At 52.9% G+C, this 23695-nt stretch overlaps 1 protein-coding gene across 6 annotated transcripts in view; it reads left to right on the top strand.

Moving 5' to 3' along the window:
- Positions 1-23695, top strand: part of ERI3 (ERI1 exoribonuclease family member 3) — a 180393-nt gene that overhangs the window by 70122 nt on the left and 86576 nt on the right. For 4 of the 6 annotated variants that reach the window (XM_072649184.1, XM_072649187.1, XM_072649189.1 and 1 more), the window contains one exon: positions 3259-3350. In XM_072649184.1, the coding sequence (XP_072505285.1) occupies positions 3259-3350 (92 nt within the window). Of the gene's footprint in view, positions 1-3258; positions 3351-13054; positions 13868-14160; positions 14320-20257; positions 20535-23695 lie in introns of those variants that run through there. The other 2 variants (XM_072649185.1, XM_072649186.1) reach the window with 2 other exon arrangements.

Genomic DNA, 23695 nt, shown 5'->3' with positions numbered 1-23695 from the left:
TTTTCAGAGAGTTGCAGACTGGACACTCACCCAACAAGAATTCCTAGTGGGGAGAGAGAGAGAATAAAACAAAGTCAAAAGACGTTTAAAAAATGTATTTGTCCTCAGCATTCACTTTTATAAGATTCTGAGTTCCAAATTCTCCTCCCTCCCTCCTCATCCCCTCCCCAAGATGGTATGCAGTCTGATATAAGCTGTACATGTACAATTATAACACGCATTTCCACATTAGTCATGTTGTGAAAGAAGAATCAGAACAAAGGGTAAAACCACGAGAAAGAAAAAGAGAAAATAGTATACTTGGATTCGCTTTCAGACACCATAGTTTTCTCTGGATGTGGATGCATTTTCCGTCATGAGTCTTTTGGAATTGTCCTAGATCCTTGTACTGCTGAGAAGAGCTAAGTCTGTCACAATTGGTCATCACCCCATGTTGTTACTGTGTACATGTTCTCCTGGTTCTGCTCACTTCACTCAGCATCAGTACGTGTAAGTCTTTCCAGGTTTTTCTAAAATCTTCCTGCTCATCATTTCTTATAGAACAGTAGTACTCCATTACTAGTATACCACAACTTGTTAAGCCATTCTCCAGTAGATGGGCATCTTCTCAGTTTCCAGTCTTTGTCACCACAAAAAGAGCTGCTATAAACATTTTTGTACATGTGGGTCCTTTTCCCTTTTTTATGATCTCTTGAGGATACTAGTAGTGCTATTACTGCATCAAAGGAGAAGCAGTTTTCTAGCCCTTTGAGTATAGTTCTAAATTGTTCTCCAGAATGCTTGGTTCAGTTCACACTTCTACCAACAATGCAGTAGCATTCCAATTTTCCCACATCTTCTCCAACATTTATCATTTTCCTTTTTTGTCATATTAGCCAATCTGATAGGTGAGGTGGTACCTCAGAGTTTTGATTTGCATTTCTCTAATCAATAGTGATTTAGAGCACTTTTTCATATGACTACAGATAACTTTAATTTCCTTGTCTGAAAACTGCCTGTTTGTATCCTTTCAAGTCAAAAGACTTTGAAAAAATAGAAAAAAAAATAGAAATTATCTCATAGGAAAAGCAACTGACCTGGAAAAGAGATTGAAGACAGATAATTTAAAGCCATGAGCAACAACAAAAAAGTCTACACATCATATTTCAAGAAATAATCAAAGAAAACTGCCCAGATTTCTTAGAACCAGAAGGCATGGTAGAAATTAAAAGAATTCAACAGTTGCCTCCTGAAAAAAATCTCCAGATAGAAATTCCTAGGAATATTAAAGCCAAAATCCAGAGCAACCAAATCACAATTTTCAAGGAACAGAGAGTGTGGAATGATTTTCCAGAAGGTAAAGGATTTAGGCTTACAACCAAGAATGACCTACCCAGCAAAATTCAGTATAATCATACAGGGAGAAAAGCAGACCTCGAATGACATTAAAGACTTTCAAATATTCCCGAGGAAAAGACCAGTGCTGTATAGAAATTTTGACATATAAACACAGGACCTAAGAGAAGAATTAAAGTTAGAAATGTGTGAGGAATCGTAAGGGACCAAACGTTCAGCTCTTTACATTCTTACATGGGGAGACGGTACATGTAATTCCTTGGAACTTTATCATTCCAGGGACTTGGAGGGAGTCTAATAAGAAGGGGCCTGGTATGATTTTGTTACATTTGGATGATCTCAAAAGAAGAATGGAAGGGTGGAGGAATGGAATGCACTAAGAGATGGAGGGTGGAAGGAAGAAAAATGGAGAAAATTCTCTCACATAAAGAAACCTTTATACAACGGAGAGGGGAGGGGGAGCAGGTGACTCTGACCTCGCTCTCACCTGAACCAGTCAAAGGAGTGAAGAATACATGTGCACACAGTTGGATGCAAGAATTCATCTTACTCAGCAGGGAAGTAGGAGGGAAAAGAGGGGAGAGAATAAGAGAGAAGGTGCAAAGGAGGGAGAAACAGAAGTGATTTTGTCATGGTGTAGACTACAGACCACCTGAACAGAAAGAGAAAATAGATGAGTTTGGGGAACTGCTCACAAGGGTGGAGCAATCAGGATATGGTACTGATGGGAGACCTCAGTTATCCAGGCATCTCCTGGAACTTTTCCCTAAAGGAGCTGCTAATAACCTTGTGATTGGCCTTAATGATGATTCATCCTTCAGAAGATAGAGGAACCAACCAAACAGGATGACCTTTGAAGGTCTTATCCATGGGATTCTAGCTTAGCTGACCATTAGTGTAGATGGCCTCGAAGAGCAGTGCCAGCTTGGAGAGTCTTGAAATGAGAGCCATGCTTGTTACAGTCCAGCCCTGGCAGCTGCTCCCAGGAGTGACCCCAGTCCAGGATTAGGACCTGACCCTGTCTTGGTCACTGGAGTACCTTAGCACTCTAGGCTTCCCTGATCTCTTGTGTTAGCTTCCAGGGTTTCCCCAGCTCCAGATCTGGGATCCCTCTTGGATTACAGGTTTGAGTCCTTTGGTTCTCATGCCTTGGCACCCATCTTTGGGACACCTGATATTCTGGTTTCCAGACAACTAGAATTTGATTCTCCTTGGGCTTAGGTCCGGGGGCATTGGCTCCCAGCATCCCTGGGAAGAGAGCAGAACCTTGGCACTTGGAAAGCTCAGGGTGGTCTTTCCTGGCAGGATGGAAGGGATTACCCTGTTTTTGTCTTTGTATCCTTAGCAACTGGAACATAGTAGGTACTTAATAAATGCTTGATGGATTGACTTCCTGACACCATCCTGGCAATAGGGATATGAATTTTGTCTTAAAGACATGATTTGGGGCAGCTAGGTGGTACAGTGAGTAGAACTGGAGTGCCCTGGAGTCAGGAGGACTTGAGTTCAAATTCGGCTTTAGATGCTTGACACACTAGCTGCCTTGCCTTCCCCGCTCCAGAAAAAAAAAGAAAAGAAAAGAAAGACGTATTGTGAAGTACTTCTTTCCCTGGCCCTCTTTAGTCCTTGATGAGGAATTAATTCTTAATCACGGTCCCTGTCCTTGTTTGACACCATTTGGTTCAGCTTTAGCCCCAGGTCCCAGGCCTACAGTGGCATGCCAGCTGGGCTGAGAGGCGGGGAGAGCCTCAGGGAATTGCCTGGTCCCTGCAGGGCTGGCTGGGGAGCAGGGATTGTGGGCTTCCACAGGCCCAGTGTGCCCAAGCAGTATTTTCTCCTGTTCGTCTGCTTCTGGCTGCCAGGCCTTTTGCTTGTTTCAGAAAAGAAAGGGGCCAATCTCTTCTCTTCTTGTGTTCTTTCCAGAGGGTGGATGAATGGATGGCGAAGGAAGGCCTTCTAGACCCCAGCGTCAAATCCATCTTTGTCACTTGTGGAGACTGGGACTTGAAAGTGATGTGAGTATGACAAGGGCAGCCCAGCCCCAGCCATTCAGACCCGGGCAGTTTCTAGGGAGGAGAGGCACTGGAGCAGGCACTGGAGCAGGCCCTGGGCTCAGTGGTGGCCAGGCCCACTCTTCCTGGCCCAAGGACAGGCCCTGCTGCTGGCAGACCCTCAGGGGGCCGAGGCCAGGCTTGTGCCATCCACGTGTATGGAAAGTTTACCAGTGAAGGACTGAGAGAGAGTGGCCTTCCCCTGCCTGCTGCTGTGTGTGGCCTCTGGGAAGCGAATCCATAGCAGGGAACTGTGCAGTAGGTTTCTGGAGGCAGGTGCTTGATGACCTGGGGTGCTATGGGAGGCATGTCTCCCTATCTTTTACATCTGCCTCTCTCTGCTGCCCCCGGGAAGTCTGACGGGAGCTTGGTTACTGTCCTTGCTGGCTCTTAGCTTCTTCTGGCCTTAGGGGTGGGGAGGTATGCAGGAGGGCTGGGGCTTGTTTGCTGAGGATTGAGAGTATTGATCCCTCCATGTTATTTGTGGCTGAAGGAGAAGAACATTCCCTGGGGAGACCTCCCCAGTCCTTGCATGCTAGGATCATAGACTCAGAGCCAGCAGGGATCATCAACCTCCTCATTTTACAGATAAGGAAACTGAGGCTCTGGTGGCTCAAGTACATTTTTCAAGGTTATACAGGGAATAAGTATCCAAGGGGATATTTGAACCCAGATCCTCTGATTCCAGAGCCAGGGTTCCCATAGTGTTCAGAAGATGGAACCCCTGCCAACCAGCCTCTGAAGGGAAAATGTGAAGGACAGGAGCCCCATGTTATACTTAGCTATTTCCTACTATCACCCCTCAACTCATACTGCACACTCCTCAGAGCCACTCCTCACAACCATATCTGAGGGGGAGGGATCATGTGGAGAAGGGGTTGGAGGGTGGTTTGGTAGGGGAAGTGATTGAGAGAAGAAGGGCAGAGGGAGATAGACCTTTGGGGCGTGGGGGGAGGCGCCTAGACAGAGGAGTGACTGGAGGGGGAAGAGATTAGAGATAGGATGAAAGAGGCCCAAGAGGGCTCTCCTGGCCAACATGCCCAGGTGCTCTGCTCACTCAGCTACCTGGCTGTGAGTGGGGCCCTTCCTAGGGCAGGTGGGAGAGGGGATGGTGTGATTTCTGCCTTTCTGCCCTTAGGTTTTTGACAGTGCCCATCGTGGGGGCCAGGCCAGTGTTCCTCACTGAGCTAGCTCGTGTTGCTCTTAGGATCACAGATCTGGATCCTCAGATAGGCAGCGACAGAATCTACTAAAGGATGGGTGGGGGGCTATGAGCCCTGGGTTGGAAGCAGCGTCTATCGGGGAGCCAGGGACCAGCTTGGGCTTTGGGAGCAGACTGCCCAGGAGACAGGTGTGTGGAAAGGAAGATGATGGGGTAGGGAGGCCGTGTGGCTGGCAAGCCTTTGACTGCCTCTTAGCAGCCAGACCCAGGTTAGCTGCTGGGAAGGCAGCCTCTTAATTAAATGTCTAACAACATAAAAGCCACCCAGGCGGACATCCGCACCATGCTCCGTGACAGCGCATCCGATGCAGTGGCGTTCCCGTAACCGCCCATCTGAGTCTCCTCTCGTCTCCACGCCGTCTCATGGAGGGGTTTTTATCACACACAGGAGCAAGGCAAGCTTGACACGTGTGCCGCTAAATTGACATCTATAACTTGTTAGTGGTGTCCCTGAGAGCTGGGCATCTAGGTTCTGTGTTCTCTACCCTGAGGCACTGGGTCTGCTGATTAGTGAGACTTAGGCAGGTGGGGACTGGGAGCTGGGCTGGGGCTTCTGTCTTAGTAGACCATCATTACTGGGGGGATTTTCATCTGGCTGAGAAACAGAACCAAACCTAACCTCCACTGTCTCCCTGTGCTGCTGCTCCTTCTGCCTCTCCTTCCTGAGCCCACCTTTTGAGGGTAGAGCTAGGTGTTGACTGAAGGGCCTGCCTTGGCCAGAGTCAGGTGGACACAGAGTGTGTGGCCCTGGTTCATTTCACCTCAAAGGATGAAAAACCAGAAGCTTAACTCCAGGCACTGGGGGTGTGGCAGCAAGCAAGGCACACCCTACTGGGTGGGGCTGGGATTGATGGAAGTGGCCCTCTGGCCTGTGGGAGGAGGTTTCAGGAATTATCCGCAAAGGTAGGAGGCAAGGAGAGGAGCTGCGATGGTGTGCCCTCTGACCTCTTGGCCAGAGGTGGGCAGGGGTCATGGCTGCTTTCTTGATTTCTTGCATGTTGTTCTTTCCGCTTCTGGATTAGGTATATGCTGAATTTCCCAGGCAGCCTCTATGGGCAAGGATGCCCTCTCCTTTAACAGTTCAAAGAGAGATGGACCTCCAGTGAGCTCCTAGAGTGGAAAGGGATGGTGGTGAACTGTGTTCCACCAGGGCAAGGGTCTCAAGCAGCCAAGGGGCAGAGTATCCAGAAAAGCCACCCAGCAGGAAGAGTTGTCCCATATTGGAAGGAGGGCTTGGGGCCAAGGCTTGATGCCCCCTGCTGGGGTGGAGCTTGGGGCCTCCTGGGGGACCCCAGCCTGGCCAGGATGCTCTGTTTCTGCTTAGAGGGAGCATTTCATTTGTTTCTTTCCTCATACTAAGAAGGAGATCCCTTTGATTCCCAAATCTCTTGGGGGCGGGGGGAGCCTAGGGCCCAAGAAATCCTTGTGTCCATGTTGCACAGGCTGTGATAGGGCTATTGGGGGTGCTGACCCCAGCCTCAGCTGGAGATGACTCGGCTTTGGTCCTGACAGCCTCAGTGTGGGCCAGGGCTGCTGCAGGGTGGGAGAGGAGGTCCTGAGCTTGTGTGGGGCACAGCAGGCACACCCCATTCTGTTACCTCCCAAGCCTTTGCCTCATGGACTCACTCTTTCTGCCTTGATCAAAGGAAATGGCACCAAGTCTTGGCTCTGAGACAGTTAGCCTTGAGCGCCTGCTTTTGGGGCTGAGGGGAAAATAGTGTTCCTGTGGCTGGGCTGTGGAAGGATGCTGTTAGTGAGGTGCCCGTCACTGTGTGGCATGCTGATTGGCTGCAGCCATGAGGCGAGTCTCCTCTGATTAGCGGCCTGCCAGGGATGGAGCATGAGTGAGAACTCCCTGCCAGCCCTGACTTGTCTCATTTCCCATTACTTTTATCCATCACCACAAACGCCCAGGCTCCCCTCCTGAACTAATTAAGTTTGCATGTGTTTAGACACATTGCCAAATAGGGTTTAGCAAAGCGGAACTGAGCTACATCTCTTTCTGAGCAGGCAAGGAGTGGGATGGAAGCTGGTCCCTGTGAGTGAAGGAGAAATCCAGTACCAAGTAGGGTTGGGTAGAAGGATCCCACTCTGCCGGGGCCCCCTCGGCCAAGGAACTGTGGAGGGACAGGGCTGCCAAAGCAGCTGTAGTGGGGGCACTGAGAGGGGACCAGGAGGCAGAGGCTTAGTAAGTAGGCATCTATTAACTGCTGTGTGCCAATCACTGTGTTAAGGGATTGGCGCACAAAGAAAGGCAAAAAGAGAGTCCTTGGTCTCCCAGAGTTCACAGTCTAAGAGAAGGGATGATGTACAAATAAGTACAAACAGGTTATCGGCAGGATCAGTTGGAGATAAGAGAAGGAAGGTGGCAGCACTGAGGGGAATCAGGAGAGGCTTCTTGGAGGAGGCAGAGATGAGGACAGAGAATGTTGCAGGCACGGGGGCAGCCAGTAGAAATCCTTGAGTCAGGAGACAAAGGGGCTTGTTCCAGGAGACCAGGATTTCTGAGTGGGGAGGGGGAAAGAGGGGGAGGCGAGGTGTAAGAAGATGGAGCCAGCTTCTGAGGGTTCTAGTTGCCAGTGACAGGGAGCTGCTAGAGTTGATTGAGTGTGGGGATAGCGTGAACTGGGCTTAAGGAACATCACCGACAGCTGACTGGGAGGTGGAGTGAAGTAGGGAGAGACTTGTGGCGGCGAAGGCCGGCCCGCATCAGGAGAGAAGGGGCATATTCCAGAGATGTCCTAGGAGTGAAATCTACAGGCCTTGGCTACAGACTGGCTGCAGAGGTGTGGGAGGACGGCAGTGCCCTGGACAGTAAGAAGGTTGTTCAGAAAAGGGGGGCTTTTGGGGAAAAGAAAATGAGCTCGGTTTGGGACATGTTGATGTCTGAAAGTCCAGACTGGAGGCCAGCAGAGGCTAGGGCTAGAGAGTGGCAGCAACCTGTGCAGCCCCACGGTGGCCATGGCCAGCCTCCTGCCCTGACCTTGTCTGTGTCCTTTGGAAGGGAGATTTTGGGGAGATTGGGAAGGGTGAGGAAATTGAGCCCTGTAGCTTACCCAGAATCCCTCCACACTTGGGGAGCATTTCACAGATACTCTCATTGGGTCTCCATGAGGAGACCACCCCTGTGAGATGGATGCACTCTTTGTTATCATTCTACAGATGAGGAAAGTGATGCTGAGAGAAAGTACATGAGGTTCCTAGCTAAGAAGTGTCTCAGGCAGAATTCATACTCAGCTCTCCCTGATTCCAAGGCCAGTTGTCCATCTCCTTCACCATCTAAGTGAGACTCAGAGGGGGTCCTCCAGGCTGTAAGGGGCAAAACTGGGCCCAGAATTCTGGTTGTCTGGATGTGTCTAGCTTGTCATGGCACTAAGGCGGAAGGAGAAAGGAAGGGTACAAGCATTTATTAAGCACCTACTGTGCCAGGGCCTGCGCTGAGTGCTTTACAAATATTCTCTAATTTGATTTTCTGGTAAAAGCTCCAGGTTTGGTGTGGAAAACAGGAAGGCCAGAGCCTGACTTCTTTTTTTTTTTTTTTTAAATATTTATTTATTTATTTAACTTTTAACATTCATTTTAACAAAATTTTGGGTTCCAAATTTTCTCCCCTTTTGTCCCCTCCCCCACCCCAAAACACCGAGCATTCTAATTGCCCCTATCACCAATCTGCTGTCTCTTCTATCAACCCTCTCTGCCCTTGTCTCCATCTTCTCTTTTGTCCTGTAGGGCCAAATAACTTTCTATGCCCCTTTACCTATATTTCTTATTTCCTAGTGGCAAGAACATTACTTGACAGTTGTTCCTAAAACTTTGAGTTCCAACTTCTTTACCTCCCTCCCTCCCCCCCCCCCTTCCCTTTGGAAGGCAAGCAATTCAATATAGGTCAAATCTGTGTAGTTTTGCAAATGACTTCATAATAGTCGTGTTGTATAAGACTAACTATATTTCCCTCCATCCTATCCTGTGCCCCATTACTTCTATTCTCTCTTTGATCCTGTCCCTCCCCATGAGTGTTGACCTCAAATTGCGAAGCCTGACTTCTGCGAGGCCTTACTGCCAAATTCCAGGAGAGGTCCCAGGCCAGGGCCCAAGCTGCTGGGCAGAGTCTGAGACCTCCAGACCTAGGGAGCATTCTAGCCCTGGAGCTTGCTGAAGCGAGCTCAGGTAGTCAGCAGGTCTTTGTAAGCTAACGGTGTGCTAGGCACTGAGGACACAAAGAAAGGCCCAAACAACCCCTGCCCCCAGGAGCTCCCCTTCCAATGAGGGGGCCCACAGTACACAAGACTAGGTACCTGCTGCAGCCCTGGGAGCAGCCAAAGAGTCTAAGCAGTGTGTAAGCAGCATCAGTGGTTCTCTCTGTCCTCTGATGGACCTGTAGGGAAAGCCCCTCCTAGGTCATGAAGCCTCACTTTAAGTACAGAAAATGGAGGATGCATAGAGAGCCACCAGTTGTTCTGAAAAAGATCTAGGGGTTTGAGTGGACTTCAGGCTCTAGCTGCCTCAGCCGGATGAACTGGAGAGTGTCTAGAAGGGGGTACTGTCAGAGGAAGGGCCATTTGGGTGAGGTGCATTGAAGGAGCTGGGGATATTTAGTTCCCTGAATGGAAACCTCAGTGGGGCAGGGATGGGACCTAGAGCAGGGGCCCAGGCCAGAGCCCGGAGCAGGAAGGACTGGACAGAGCCACACTGAGGCTTCCCAGCGGTCGGCTGTTCCAGAGCAGGATAGTCTGGCCCACTTCTTGGTGCGGGGACTTATTGGGTGGGGGTTGGACCTTCCCCTCCAGCTCTGACAGCTCTGTTATGGGCTACCCACAGCTCACCAGAGAAGCCCAGAGGCCTCTGCCCACCTTCCTGGTCAGAGACTCCCATACAGGGGAAACCCAGGCCCGAAACAAGCTGTCTTCCCTTCTCAAGGCCATCCATACCCTGTTTCCTTTGCCCAGTCCTCAGGTTACCCCCCCACCCCAATATCTTCCAGCTGAAGACTGTTGTCCCTGAGCACCAGGGTCCCGATGGGCACTGAGGCAGACTCCAACAGGATTCTACCTCTCCTCTGAGGCAGAAGTCTCACTGGTCCTTCCTTGATTTTGCTACCAAAGTGATTTGCGTGACTGTGTCCCAGGCCTCCCTACCCCTGGCGGCTTCCTATGCCCTCCAGAATTCAGTATGGCAGTAGGGCTCTCCATAGTCCAGCCCCTCCTTGCCTGGTCCTCCCACTTTCTGACTGTGCCCAGGTATTGACACGTTTTTCTCCTCCATTAGAATATGAATTCCATGAGAGCAGGGACTTTGTGGCATTGCGTGGACCCCCAGGGCTCAGTCTGGTCCCTGGTGCCCAGTGTCTGGCTGCAGCCTCAACCTCCATCCAGTCTTTGACAGCTAGGCTCACCAGTGCTGCCCAGTCAAGGCTTCCCCTGCTGGGTTTCTGACAGTGACCGTGGGGTCCTTGGTCTGTAGGCCTGGACAGAGATCCCTGGTACAGAGAGACTGCTCTATGTCTGTGGGGAGAGAGATTTGGGGGGTGAATCCAGTGGCTTCTTGGATTTGCTGCCTGAAATAGGAGCTCATGACATCAGCATTCAAGGCTTCTGTGGCCGGCTCTGCCTCCCATTTCCTATTCTTCTCCTTGGGGCCCTGGTGGAGGCCTGGTTGTCCTCACTTAGTGCTCTGCCCTCCTGTGCCTGGAGTGAGCTCCTGCCTTGTTATCTCTTGAGAAATTTCTTTTCTCCCAGACCCCACTGAGAGGTGGCCTTGGCCGATGCCACTCCCATCCCCTCCCCCAGAGGGATCAAGCCTTGCTATTTATCAGGCTGTCCCCCATGTTCCATGACTTGCACAGATGCTGTCTCTGCCGTCTGCCTAGAAGCTGTTGGTGGCCAGCACTGTTGCTGGATATGTCTGCCCATCTGTACCTGACCTGGCAAACACATAGTAGGTGCTTAACAAAATTTTGTTGAATTAACTTGAATGTGTTTCCCCACAGCAGGTGCGCAGGTCTGGGCACTTGGGAGATCATTAAGAAATTATGACATTGATTGGAGCCACCAGGAGTCTGCCGTGTAAAGTGTCTCCCCTCTAGCGATGGGGTGTAGACTTGGGGGGTGTACACCAGAGATGAACAGAGCTTGTTCTGCTCGAAATCCCCCAAGGGCAGAAGCAGGGGCAGAGGGAAAGAGGCAGCTTCAGGCTCTGTGTCCACAGGGGAGAAGAACTGTCCCAGGGGAGAGGGTGGGCCCCTCTTAGCCTCTCCTTGGGAATCTCCAAACAGAGGCTCATTGGAATGGCACAGTAGGCATCATGGTCTAGGGTCAGGTGCAAGGCTGTGTGTGGAGGGCCCTTTGGTGAAGCTGCTTCCTCTTTGTTAGGGACCTTCTTTCCTTGTTGCATGAGGGACTGGGTGTTCCATGTTTTCTCCCCTTCTCCTAAGTATAAAGGGGCTATTTGGAGCTGACAGGCTGGGACTCCCAAAGCTGCTTCCAAGCAGGGGGTCAGTCAGCTTGTGTGGAATCTTTTCCCTAACTCTGTGTCCTTCAGGCGTAGGAGGCATCTATCATAGGCCCCTGGGGCATCTCCATCTCCGTGTGACCAACCCACCTGCCACCTCCTTGCACTCAAAAGGATTCAGGAAGTGGAGAATCTCCCCCCGCAGGGAAGGGGGAGACCTGTGTCCTTCCCCCCTCCTCACTGCTTGCCAGGTTTGGGGGGCCCTTCTTCTGTGCACCTGGCTTCCATGGGTATCAGGCTTAAAGCAGGAGCCCAGCCTCAGCTGGCCTTACAGAGCTTGGTAGTGTCCCCCATGGAGCCTGCCCTTGGCCTACCTTGCCCTATTGCTTACCTGTTTTCTGGGCATACCTCGAGCTAGTGTTCTTTCCGGCCCCTTCTCCATTCATCAGAGGTGCTGACCTTGCTCCATGGGGCGGGGGCAGCGGCAGCAGCAGCAGCAGTGGCGGCTCAGTGCCTAGCCTCCAGAGGTGGGGGCCCTCTGGCCAGGCCTCAGAAACTGTCAGAAGCCATGGTGGATGCAGCAGCGGCTGTCTCTTGTTAGCACTGGCTCCTGCATCATCCGCCTCATCCTGAATCCATCAGCTTGGCCCAGCTTTAATGAGAGAGAGCCATTCATTGTGGGTGACGTTCCCTGCGGAGACTCGGCAGTGGTATTAATTAAAGAAGGGATACCTGGAGCAGCTGATGAAGGAGCCGCAGGCCTCCAAGCTCAAATGCATTAGTGGGGAGATGGCCTTGTTAGCCTAACAGGGCCTTAGGCCTTTGAGAGCTCAGGGAGAAGATTCATTTCACCTGCTGGAAGCAGCCTCTGGGAGGAGGTGAGTGGATGGAGCCCAGACGGGCCTCTCCAGCAGCTGTCTTTGCTCTAGAGCAGGCACTAGGAAGGCTGGGGGAGGGAGTGCGTTAGCCTCCTGTCACCTTTCTGTGCTCTGCCCCGCCAATCTCCTCCTTCCTTCCTCATGTGATATTGCTCCCTGCTGGGCACAGGTGAGCCTCAGAGCTCAAACCCTCCTTCCTTTGGATGCTTCGACTCTAACAGGGCAGCATAGAGAGGGTAGTACCCAGGTAGTACCTGACCAGGCCATGTCAGGGAGGAATGGAGGAGGCAGAGGTCACTGGTGAACTATGAAAGACTTCCAGGAGGAGGTGGCATTCAATCTGTGTCCCAGAGAAAGATAGGGATGGGAAAGGCATGTCTGGTGGTAGGGGTGGCTGGAGCAAAGGTGTGGGAAGGGAAGAGGGGCAGGCTTGCAGGTCAGTAGCCCCTGGGGCTAATATCCCAGGGGGTATTTTAGCTTCTCAGCCTTTCTGGGATCTCTGCTTTCCTTCTGCCCTTAGAAGTCTCTGTAACCAACCAGTTGATCCCCACTCTAGTGGCTAGGCTCATCCCCTGCCAGCAGCATAAGTGGATCATAGCATGTATTCATAACTTGTGCAGGCTGGGTTTGCCAAGTGTGTTGTCAGGATTATGGCACTTGAGCCCCACAGCCATTGTTGGTAGGTGCCATTCTTATCCCCATTTTATAGATGGGGAAACTGAGGCTAGGAGAGGTTAAGAAACTTGAAGGTAAATGGCTGAGGTGGAATCTGAAATCAGATCTTCCTGACTCTAGGCTAGGTTCTTGATCTACTGCCCCTCAGTGCTTTCATAGGAGATTGGGAGGGAAAGAGAAATGAGAACGGGATTGGGAAGGCCTCGCGTGCCAGGCCAAGAGGCTGCCCTTTCACCTTTCAGGCAAAGCAGGAGAGCAGTAACCTGAATGATGCATGCAGAAGAAGAGTCTGCCTGATCTGGAGGCTATGGAGCAGTGGGGAAGGTGCTAGCTTTGGTGTTGGAGCCCTGGATTTGAATCTGGTCTGTTACTTCTTGCCTGTGCAGCCCTGGCCAAGTCCCACCCTCCCTCCCCCTTCATCTCGGTTGACCTATCTTTAGTCAGAGTGAGACCAGACAATGACCAAGGTAACTGAAGGGAGAGTGATAAGAGGCAAGGAGACCAGCAGTACGGGCTGGGTTCTAGGAGCTGGCCGGTGCTGTTCTCCCATCTCCAGGGCTGGACACCTGCTCCTTGTCACCAGGCCCTTTGGCGCCCTTTCCCCTGGGGAGCCCTGGCCAGGGTGGGTAGGGGCTTGGCTGACTCCAGTTCAGGAGACCACTTGGCCACGAATTGTTCCTAGTTCCATCTGTGGTCAAAGGGAAACACTCTTAGCCTGATTCAACCATAAAGCACAGACCCAGCTTGAAGGGTTTATGGCTGGGGGGCGGCACCCAGCTCACATTAGTGAAATCTTAACCATGAGTGATGCACAGGCTTAATTTTATTTACCATTTTAATCCTCTGTGTGCAAGTTGGACCAGCCTAGCAGATATGTTTTATGAAGGCCCTCCTCAGGCAGGCCTCACCTTGGGAGCCAGAGGCAGCTCAGCCCCCACCAGGGAGGGGCTTTGGGGCCATCCCTGCAGCCCCCATCTCTTGAGTGAGCACTCACCATGTGACAGCAGTCCTCCCCTTGGCTCTGTGACATAGGATGTGCCAGCACTGTTAGTCCCATTTCACAGGTGAAGCAGCTGAGACAAGGGACTTGCCGAGGATCATTGCTGGTGTGTATCACAACTGGAGCCTAAACGTGGATCCTTTGACAGCAAAACCAGTGATTCTGAGCTCCCACTCCCCACCCATCAAGGTGCTTATGTGGCTTCTAGACTGTTTCTTCTGTACCTCCCAAAAGTCTCCAAGGAAGAGAGGGCAGTGGAGTAAGTGGTTTGATGAAGACCCTTTCTCAGGAGACATGGCCCCTCAGAGTGCCCTGGGTGGGGGGCTGCTCTCTCCTCTCAGTCCCCCACCCCAGGAGTGCTTGCTGCTGCCTGGAGTGGCTGTGGTCATTGCTGTGTGGTAGGGAAAGGGTTTCTCAGGTCAGCACTTCTCTGGGAGCATCCTGGAGGCTGATTCTGTCTGGTGGAGGAAAGAATTAATCTCCCACTTCCCATGCCTGCAAGGTGAGTGACCCCTGTTTTGTCAGCCCCTGACAATCTGCTCTCTAATTCGCAGCCAGGGTAATGGAGACATTAGGTTGCTCTAAAGCAAATCGGCTGGTTTGTGCAGACGGAGGCTCGGGAAGGTTGGCCTGGTGGGTGCCTTTCATCTTGGACACACATGCGTGCGCACACACATGTAACACACACAGAGACATGTCTGCACACTGCAGGTAACACCAATTCCTCAGGGCCATCCGCTGGGGGTGGGGGACTGGTGCAGTGGCCAGGGAGCTCTCCCCTTCCCCCCAGATGCCCTACAGAGGCAGGAGCAAGTTGGGCTCTATTGGCTTTTGTTACCTGCTTTCTCTGGGGTAATTTGCCTTTGTGTTAAGTGGCTGACATGACAGTGAGGGTGCCCTGTTGTGTCTCTCCCCACCGCCACCACCCCCCCACCCCCGCCCCGGGCATCTTCTCTTGGGCAGTTTCTGGCAGCTTGGGGAGTGCGGCTGGAGGAGATGAGAGGCCAGCAAGTGGGCTCTGGGATTGGCGTGTCAGGTTAAGTAGAAATGAGGGGAATGAGGAGAGAGGGGGAGGTGGATAATGAGATGTGAGGGTCTGGGCTCGAGCCGAGCAGCTTCTGAAAGGCTTCTCCTCGCCTGTCTGCTGAGGGCTCTGCTTTGGGGAAGAAAGGGAGCCGGCCGAGCCGCCGGGATCCTGACAGGCCCTCCTTGCTCTTCTTGCAGGCAGCCCGAGGCAGCCTGTCTCTTTGTTAACAGAGTGACAGCAGTGTGACACCGTGGAAATAATTACTAACAAATCACGGTGCTGACTGCAAACAGCTCTCGGGCTTCAGAGACTTGGCAGGGTGCAACGGAGCAATGCCGCAGGAGGGTGACGGCCCCCACCCGCTCCTGCCTCAAGGCCAGGGGCCCAGGGTTGAGGTCCTCGAGGGGCCCCCTTCTGGAGGACCCTCCTAGATGCGTAGTTCCTACCGATGCCTCCTAGAACCTCTCTCCACCTCTCCTTTTGCCTCTGGCTGCATGGCCCTGGTGAATTTGGACAAATGGACTTTGTCCAGTCCCTCTGACTTGGTCTCCCTGACTGTCAGGTGGTAAATAATGCTGCTTTCCCAGTGCAAGCCAAGTGGGGGTGGAGTGTGAAAGAGCAATACTTTAGGGGGCTCAGCCCATACACCCGACTCATCCAATATTTATATAGGGATGGGAGTCAGCTGCTGTGACCTCCCGGGTCATGCTGCTAAATAGCTCCTGAATTGCCCTGCATTCTAATTGCTGCAGCTGTCCTTTGCCCTTCCATTGTCTGGCAGCTCCTCACCCTCGGGAGGGGTGGTGACAAGTGCCTGTGGCTGCCCCCCCCAAAAGCTTCTGGCCACATCATGGACCTGCCCTGGTTTGGGGAGGAGGGTCACAGCCCCAGAGGGCCTGGGCCTCACCTTGGGACTGGAGCTGGATTTGATTTACCTGCAAAGGCCAGAGAATGAGTCTGGTTGGTAGCATGGTGTGGCCTACCCAGACAGAATGGCCATTCCATGTCCCCCCCCACCCCCAGTGAGCTGGAACAGGCTCTTCTTGGGGAGAACCCCTTTGCTTCCAGTCTTGCCACAACTAGGATGAGGCCAGTGTGTCTTTGCCCCAGAGTGGGTAGGGAGCACACTTCCAGGCAGGGCCTGAAGCAGCATCCAAGGGAGTATGCCACACCAGCTGCAGTGAGGATGAGCACTGGGCTTGGAACCCCTCAGGCTTTTGGGCCAAGGGTGCCATGTGACCCAGGTCCCAGGAGATGCTTTAGGAACAGCGAGGGCAACAGGTGCTGGGTTTGTAGATTTATCAGGGGCAGACGACACTCTTAATCACTAGGTCCTATTTACAAAGGTAACCTGTGGGTTGTGTGACTACCCTCAGCTGTACTAGACTTGCCTTCTTCCAGAGATTTCTGAGTGCTGCCAAACTCAGGGGCGGGGCTGCCCACCTGCCCATACCTCGGGTATCCTTCCTATACCCAGAATAATGACAGTCAAAGTCAAGGGCCAGCTGGGGAGGGGAGGGATGTCCATAGCAGCCACCTCTTAAAGGACGCAGGTTGGGAGGGTTCAAGAGCTTCCCTTGTGGCTGATTCCTCTTGTTAAGAGGGCATCCCCCTCTAGACAAATGGCCGTCTGACCACTGGCCTCAGAAAATACTCAGGGGCCAGCTGGGATGGGATAGAGGGCCCAGGCTGCTCTGAAGGGCATCAGTGGGCCAGCTTGTGGGGTGAGGGGCTGAGTGGAATCTGAAGGAGGGTGGGTGCAAGTTTCTAAAGCCATGATGCATTCGATCCAGGGAACAGCCTTGCTCACCATATCCCAGAGCCTAGAAGTGGGGTGAGGCTCATTTGCAGGCCACCCCAGAGGCAGGGAAACTTTGGTACTTGTTCCTAGAACAGTCAAGGATGGGCTTTGAGAAATTCCTGGGAGTGTTGGGCCATGTTGGGGAATAAGTGTGACTAGCACCCCTAGACTGCCCCTGCCCCCTCCCCCGAGAGGTCACACCTGGCTGAAATCCCAGCACACTCCAGCAGGAGTAACTGTTGCCTGCCAGCCCCGGCGCAGGTGATGTCCTTTCATCTCAGCCCTCGGGAGCCAAGCGGAAATTAAATTCGCTTTGCTTCCTGGATATGGGGTTGATGCCAGGGCAAGGGCTTTTTCTGGAGCCCAAAACCTGCCCACCTGCTGAGGAGGGGGCATTCAGGCTCCCTGCCTGTGTGGAAGTCTTGGGGATGAAAACCTGGGGCACCCTGGTTTTGAGTCCACCTGGGTCCCTGGATGGGCAAACCTGCCTGAACTCGTGTGTGGCATTGGCAGAGATGGGGAGTCTGAACATATCTGAACTGTGAGATAGCCTGGCCCCAACAGCTGACAAGAGGGCACAAGCCCTGCTGCTTGGTCAGACTGCTGGCAGGAGCTGCTTGAGAAGGGGTCTGTAGGTGCCTCCTGGGTGCTAGACCCCAAGAGTCAGGTGTGATGGCATACAACCAGGATTGGCTTAAAGAGTCTAGTGTGTGTTCAGCCTGTGTACCAGGAGCATTGCTGTCCTGTTATCACCACAGAAATGTTGGCAAGGTCCTCTTTTGAGGTGACCCACCCTTATTTTAGAAAAGGAGGTCCAGACAGTGAGAGGGCCATGGGGGTGGGGAGGGCTGTGGTCATGGCACTTGTAGTGCTCCTGGCCAGGGATCCTGGCCCAAATTTGCTAGTATTGGCCCAGATCTGGTGCCTGAATCTTCTCTGCCTGGCAGGACTCTTGTGCATCCTTCCTTCTGACATGGAGCTGCTAAGCAGGTTTACTTCCCTTACCACATGCATAGTGAGCAGCAGACCCAGCTGAGTGCCCACATCCTCAGCCCTCCCAGCCTGACTTTGTCCTGGTGGCTGGTGTGCCAGGCACATCCCCTCCCACCCCCCAGGGACAGGTGTGGTCAGTTGTCTCTCCTGTCCTTGAGGAGCATTTGGGCACAGGGGTGATAAAATCATTCAGGTCATTTGGTCCAAGTTCCTGCCCGAGCACACTGAACCTTACGTTATGCCTCAAGCTTCAGCTCATCAGCGGTTCTTTTCCATTACCTCCATGAATGCAGTGCTAGTGACCGATTCAATGGTCAGGAACCCCAGATCCTGTCCTCAGAGGCCTCAGGCCGGGCATGTCCTGAGCCCTGCAGAGCAGCCTCATGCCCACGTAGAATGGAAGGCTCTGGAGGGCAGGTACTGGTGGAGGTTTGGGGCTTTTTTGTCTTGGTCTTGTGCTCCCAGTGTCTGGCACATGGTAGGAGCTTAACAAAACCTTATTGAACTGGAGTTGGAGGAAAAGGGTCTGTAACCTGTGTGTTTGCTAAGGCTAGGTTGACAGTCCAGCATCAGGACTTGTGGTCCCTTTCCTACGTAGCAGTGCCCCAGGGATTAGGGGGAGAGCAGGCCCACAGGGAGGATGGCAACCTGATCTTTGTTAGGCTCTGGGGGCGGCCAGGCTTTCTTGGTTCCAGCACGGACTTGGTTGCTCTCCTTCCTTTCTGGTTCACCTGCGTGACTTATGGGTGGGAGGCTGGCACCCTTGCCTCCCCAGGGCTTCAGATGGAGGCTTCATGTTTCCAACAAGTCAGATGTTGTCTGCCCATTGGCAGATCTCCCCCCCATCTGCCTGTTCCTTTCTGGAATGACAGTGGAGGCAGGGGTGTGGAGTGGAGTCAGTGTAGTGGTGGCCTGGGCAATCATCTCTTCTGCTGGGATGATACTGCTCCAGCTTTGTTGTGCCCTCCATTTGCAGTGTGCCTGGCACTGTCTGGGCTGGTCTTCACCACAGCCCTGTGAGGGATGTGTGGGAGAGGGAAGACTTTGCCATTGAGCAAATTGAGATTCAGCTCTGAAATGACTGTTCCCTGATCTTGCCATCAGGAGGCCCCTGGTGGCATATGCTGTGGCTTGTGCTGGTGAGTTTGGGCAGCACTGTGTACACCTTTGATCTGGGGGGTCCCGTGGGGGTTTATGTGGCCAGAGCCTCACTCCCCACCTCCTCTAAGACCTGCTCTGCAGTGACATTCATTAATGGAGGGGCTTCAGAAAAAGACATTTCAGTGCTGTGAAGACCCCTCGCTGGAAGACTTCCTCCTGGCGCAGGCCCCCTCCTCCCCACCCCCAGTCTGAAGCATGGCTGCTGGGGAGATTCATTAGCGAACCCTGACAGCCAACAGCGGGCGGCAGGCGGACGGAGGCGCTCACTGTCTCCTTCCCGCTCCTCTGCTCTCATGCTCCAGCTTCACGAACACTGATATTTAAAGCTGATGGGCTGCTTATAGACTTCTTGTACCGTGACAAGTTTGGAGTGGTGGGGGGAGAAGACAGACAAGGAGCTGACTGTCAAGTTGGTATTTAAAACAGCCCTCTCTTCTGACCCTCCACAGTCCACAGCAAGTGTATCATCTTTACAGGCTCTGGTTGGAAAGGGACCCTGCAGCTCTCCCTCAGGGCAAGGACCAGGGCAGTGGCAGAGGCTTCTGGGGAGTGGAGGAAGAGGAGGAGTAGGTGGGGGGAAGCATGTGCATAGAAGCTAGGACCCCATTAGCCAGTCCTGTTTTCTCTGTGGATTGTGTGGACACCTGCCTTCTGGCCCCATACAATAAATGTAGCCAGGGCAGGCCCTGCCAGTGATGGTCAGTTCTGGGTGCTCAGCTATTTGGTGTTGGAAGCCCTCCAGTGGAGGAGCCCATGCCATCCCTGAGGGCAGCACGCTGCCAGAAGATCTTGGCACATGAAGGGCTGCTGAGAGTGTCCCTTTCCCTCTCACTAGGTAGTGGAGAACTCAGGCAGGGCTCACAGAAAGGGCCCACCCCAGGCCCTAAGGAAGCACCAGCCCTGCTTCAGCTGGGCCTCTTCCCGGGAGGTGAGGTCCCAGGAGGGCCTTGAGCTACCCACTCTTTGCTCCCATTAGTCAGAGGTTCAGGCAGTAATTGTGTGTTCACCAGCACTACTTGTGTACCTCAAGTCCTACAAAACCTGCCTTTGCCTCCCCCTTCCCTTCTCTCACCTCCCCCTTTCTCTCTCCTCCCCTACTCTCTTTCCTCCCATCCCTTCTTTTGCCTCTGTCTCCTTCCTTTCCTCCTCTCCCTTCCCCCCTTCCCTCCACGTGGTTGGTGGCTCAGCCGAGATGGCAGAACCTGTTGAAATGAGGCCCCTATTTCCTAGTTTGACCCCCTGAATAATTAGGGTTAAGTTGATACGCTATCTCAGTGGTGACACATTTTATCTGTCTCTGTTTGTACAAGAGGACACAATGGGGGAGGAAGGACCAATTTGTGCCCTGTGCGTTCTAACCAGACGGAGATAAAAGGTGTCACAAGCCCGATAAGGGCCCAGCCTCATGCGCCTCTCTCATTGTTGTTCAATTGGCTCCATGTTTAATCCCATCCTTTCTCTTCTTCCATTCGCTGGGTCATATTTCACCTCGATGCCATCCTGTAATGATGCCCTGTGCAGTGTGGGAGGAGATAGGCACCCCTGGCTGACAGCCCGCCCTGATAACCAAACTCCAGCCCATCCATCATCAGCCTCTCTCCTCAACTTAAGGAAAAGTGATAACCAAAGCGGGGCCGTTTATCACCAGGGCTGTTGATTTCTTCCAGGACTGGAGAACTGCTGGCTCCCAGTGACAGCAGCGGCAGGCGGAGGAGCAGGGAGACAAAGACAAGCCGCTGGCCTGCCTTGTGCTGCTCACTGCTGCTGGGGCTGGGATCACCCAGGGCCAGCTGGGCAGGTGCCCTCCCTCCCCAGGGGAGCCCCAGATTCAGAATGCCCCTCCCCTGGACAGCGTGCCGTCTCTGCTGGAGCACCTCTAGGGACAGGGAAGCCTCATCTCCCTCTCTGGCCCTTGCTTCTGCCCCAAAGGCTGAGCAGAGCACTGTGAGCATCTCTCAAGGCCCCCCCCCCACCCCCACCCCCCGCCAAGTCTCCTCATATCTTCATGGTCTCTTGGCTTCAGACTTACTCAGGTGTGCCTTCATCTGTTCTAGAGCACAGCCCAGGATAAAGTGCCTACTATGGGTCAGGCTGTGCAAGGGGCTGAGCTTGCATCTGCTTTGGACTGGCAGCCGGGTCACAAGGGCTGTCTATGCCTTGCCCTTTCCCTTACTCACCTGTTGGTCATCTTATGGCCTTAATAATACAGCTTTTTAAGCTGGCTTTCTCATGGAGAGGGGACTTCACCAATGAGACAGGCCCAAGATGGGACCTGTCTGCAACTATTCACTGTTAACACATTAGCCTTTTGGCTCACCAGTCAGCTTTTTGAATTGGGTTAGCACAGATCAACCCAGGAGAGAGGCAGAATGGGGTTCTTGAGTCTGACCTGGTAACCTGTTCCCCTTTGGCCAGACTCAGGAAGGGTTCAGGTCCTTTAGGCCTTTGCCTTCAATCTTGGGGGGATGGGGGGAGATGTCTGAGCTCTTGTGCCAGGGTGGGTGAGAGCTAAGTCGAGGAGAGCCCCAAGGGCCTCACTTGGTCTGTCTGAAATTGCCCCTTTGTGCTGTGTGGGTATGTTCTGGATGTCTGGGCCAGGAGCAAGAGTCACGACCTGCCAGCCAGCAAATCCTGATTTCAGATCATTCACCAGATACTTCCTTGCTGGGTAACCATGTGCCCATTATCCATAAATGATCATTTTAGCGCTTCCTTTGAAGAGTTCTTGTGATTCTAGCACATGACAGATATAAAGCTCATCACACACTTACCTCCAGGTGCCATATGAGCACCCATGTTTGTTCTTGTTACTGAGAGGGCTGGAACCCTATCTGTGTGACTAGGCTTCTTGTGTGCATGGGTGGTGGGTGGGTTTGCCTGGAGAAGGCCCCAGCAGGAACACTTTTTCAGGAGCCTGCAGCCGGAGCCCAGCGGGTTTCTGTCTGGTGCTCTGCTTCCCCTCCCTTTTCCTCCCTGCAAACCTGCTCTTCAAAGCACAGCCCCTTCCCCTGATGGCTCTGCCAATTCCCTGGGCCCATTAGCCAGCAGGCCGTGGGGGAATGTTCCCCCGCATTCCCCATTTAATGAGCCCCTCACTCTGGCGCACCTGTTTGCCATCAGTGCTGTGGGGGAGGGCAGCTCCCAGCCCCCTTGGCAGGTGGGGCCCTTGGCCTCTAAGCAGGGTATTGGGGGGAGGATGGGAAGGGGTTGGGGGGTGTCTTTCCCCTCTTATCCCCTGCTTCTGCTTTGTACTACCCTGTTGAGTGCATGACCATGCCCAAAGGTATACAGAGGGGAGAGAAGCAGCTCAGTCTGTTCCTTTAGTTTAAAGGAATAATATGAAAATGATGCTTATGTTTAAGTGGGGGAGGGAAATGTCCCTAAGACGGAGAGCACGTCTGTGGGAAAGAGGCCCCCTCCTTGATACAGTACTGACCCTTGAGCATGACCCTAGATCCCGGGCTCATTCTTAATCCCATGGAGGTGGCATGTCAGCTACAGTGTGGCTTGATTGTAGACTCCTGTGTCCCATGTGGGTCGGTCTTGTGTTAGGGCGAGCCTGAAGGGATGACAGGCTCCTGGGTCCTCTGTGGGTAGTAGGTCAGGGTGAGCCTGCAGGCCTGAGGGGCCACCAGGATGTGACTCACATTTGTATAGCACTTTGCAGATCTTCATGGTCATGAGGGTTTGGTTTGGTTTTGTTTCATAACAACCTTCTAAGATGAGTAGTGTGAGCTTTCTTAGCATACGCAGTTTTATGGAGGAGAAAACAGATCCTCTGTAACCGAGATTTAGTGACTGGCTTCAGTGACCACGAAGCTGGTAAGAGTCTGAGTGGGAATTGGAACTCAGGTCTTGTGACTCCCTTCTCAGCCCAAGACATTTGGTAGTGGGGTATGTGTGTGTGTGTGTGTTGGGAGAGGACAGGGAAAGTGTGGCAGTGACAGGAAAGCTCTCCCCTGTATTTGGGGTCCAAGTGCTGGCTGGGGGCCATCCCTTGAGGTCTCTTATGTCCTCCACCCTGAGGGAAGGCAGTGATATGCCAGCCCCTCCTTAGAGCTAGGCAGGTGGGCAGTAGGGCACTGTTATACAGAGGGCCCTGCCCAGGGAATGAAGCCAGTTATGTGTGCAAGAAAAGTGGCTCCATTTTACAGCCTAGGCATAATTGGCCCTTCCCTATTGGCTGCCAATGACGCCATGCAAGCCCCTCGTAAAGCGAGGGCGGGCGGCCTGCACCTGTGGGCTGGCTGCATGTATAAAATTTCATTTGATGGCCCCACTAAGCATGACCAGATGACAACAGGCCCAGCCATGCCAGCCGCCAGCAAATCTGAGCCCCTGTAAACCATGACTGGAATGGGATGGGGGGGCGGGCGGGGCCCTCTTGGTGCTGGAGATACAAGGGAACATGGCTCCCTGTGCTTTCACATGGGTAGCGCCCTCTTGGAGCACCCATCGACCCAGGGGCCTGGGCCTCCTCAGGCTCTTTGGCAGGACAAGCCACTGGAAGCTAGGTAAGAAGTCAGCAGGTCTAACTGCCATCTACTTGCTGGTCACACCTTTGAGGCTTAATTTGCTAACCTGGCCTGCACCCCACTAAGGGGAAGAGTAAAGAGCAGAAGAGAGATTGCCACTCTGCAGATGCTGATTAAATGTCTCCTGGGCACAGGCACAGATGCTGGGCCCAAGCCTCCCCATCCCCATCTCCCTGCCAGGGATAGGAGGGCAAAGAGGAGGCAACCCCTATGTGCATGCTCAGGGCTGGGGATGCCAGGACAGAGGTCAGTAGCCCCTGATCTCAAGGAGCTCACTTCCCTGTCCCAGAAGTTGGCACGAGAGTGGATGTTAATGGCTTTGCTGAAATGCATCACATTCTGTGTCCATGGTGTTCTGTCCATTTGTGAATCCTCTGACTGTCCAAAGAGGAAATAAGACTGGATTGGCATGACCTTTCCTGACAAAGCCCGGCTGCCTCTGGGTGATGGCTGTTCCTCTTTCCAAATGCTCCCAAGTCACCCTTTTAATAACGGGTTCTAGAGTTTTGCCAGAAATCCAAGTCAGGCTCACTAACCTAGAGCCTGCCAGGGACATTCTTGTTGATTTTG

Source organism: Notamacropus eugenii, chromosome 2, assembly GCF_028372415.1.
Source record: "Notamacropus eugenii isolate mMacEug1 chromosome 2, mMacEug1.pri_v2, whole genome shotgun sequence".
NCBI lineage: Eukaryota > Metazoa > Chordata > Mammalia > Diprotodontia > Macropodidae > Notamacropus > Notamacropus eugenii.
The sequence above is the reverse complement of the archived record's forward strand: the minus strand, read 5'-3'. Positions and strand labels throughout refer to the sequence as shown.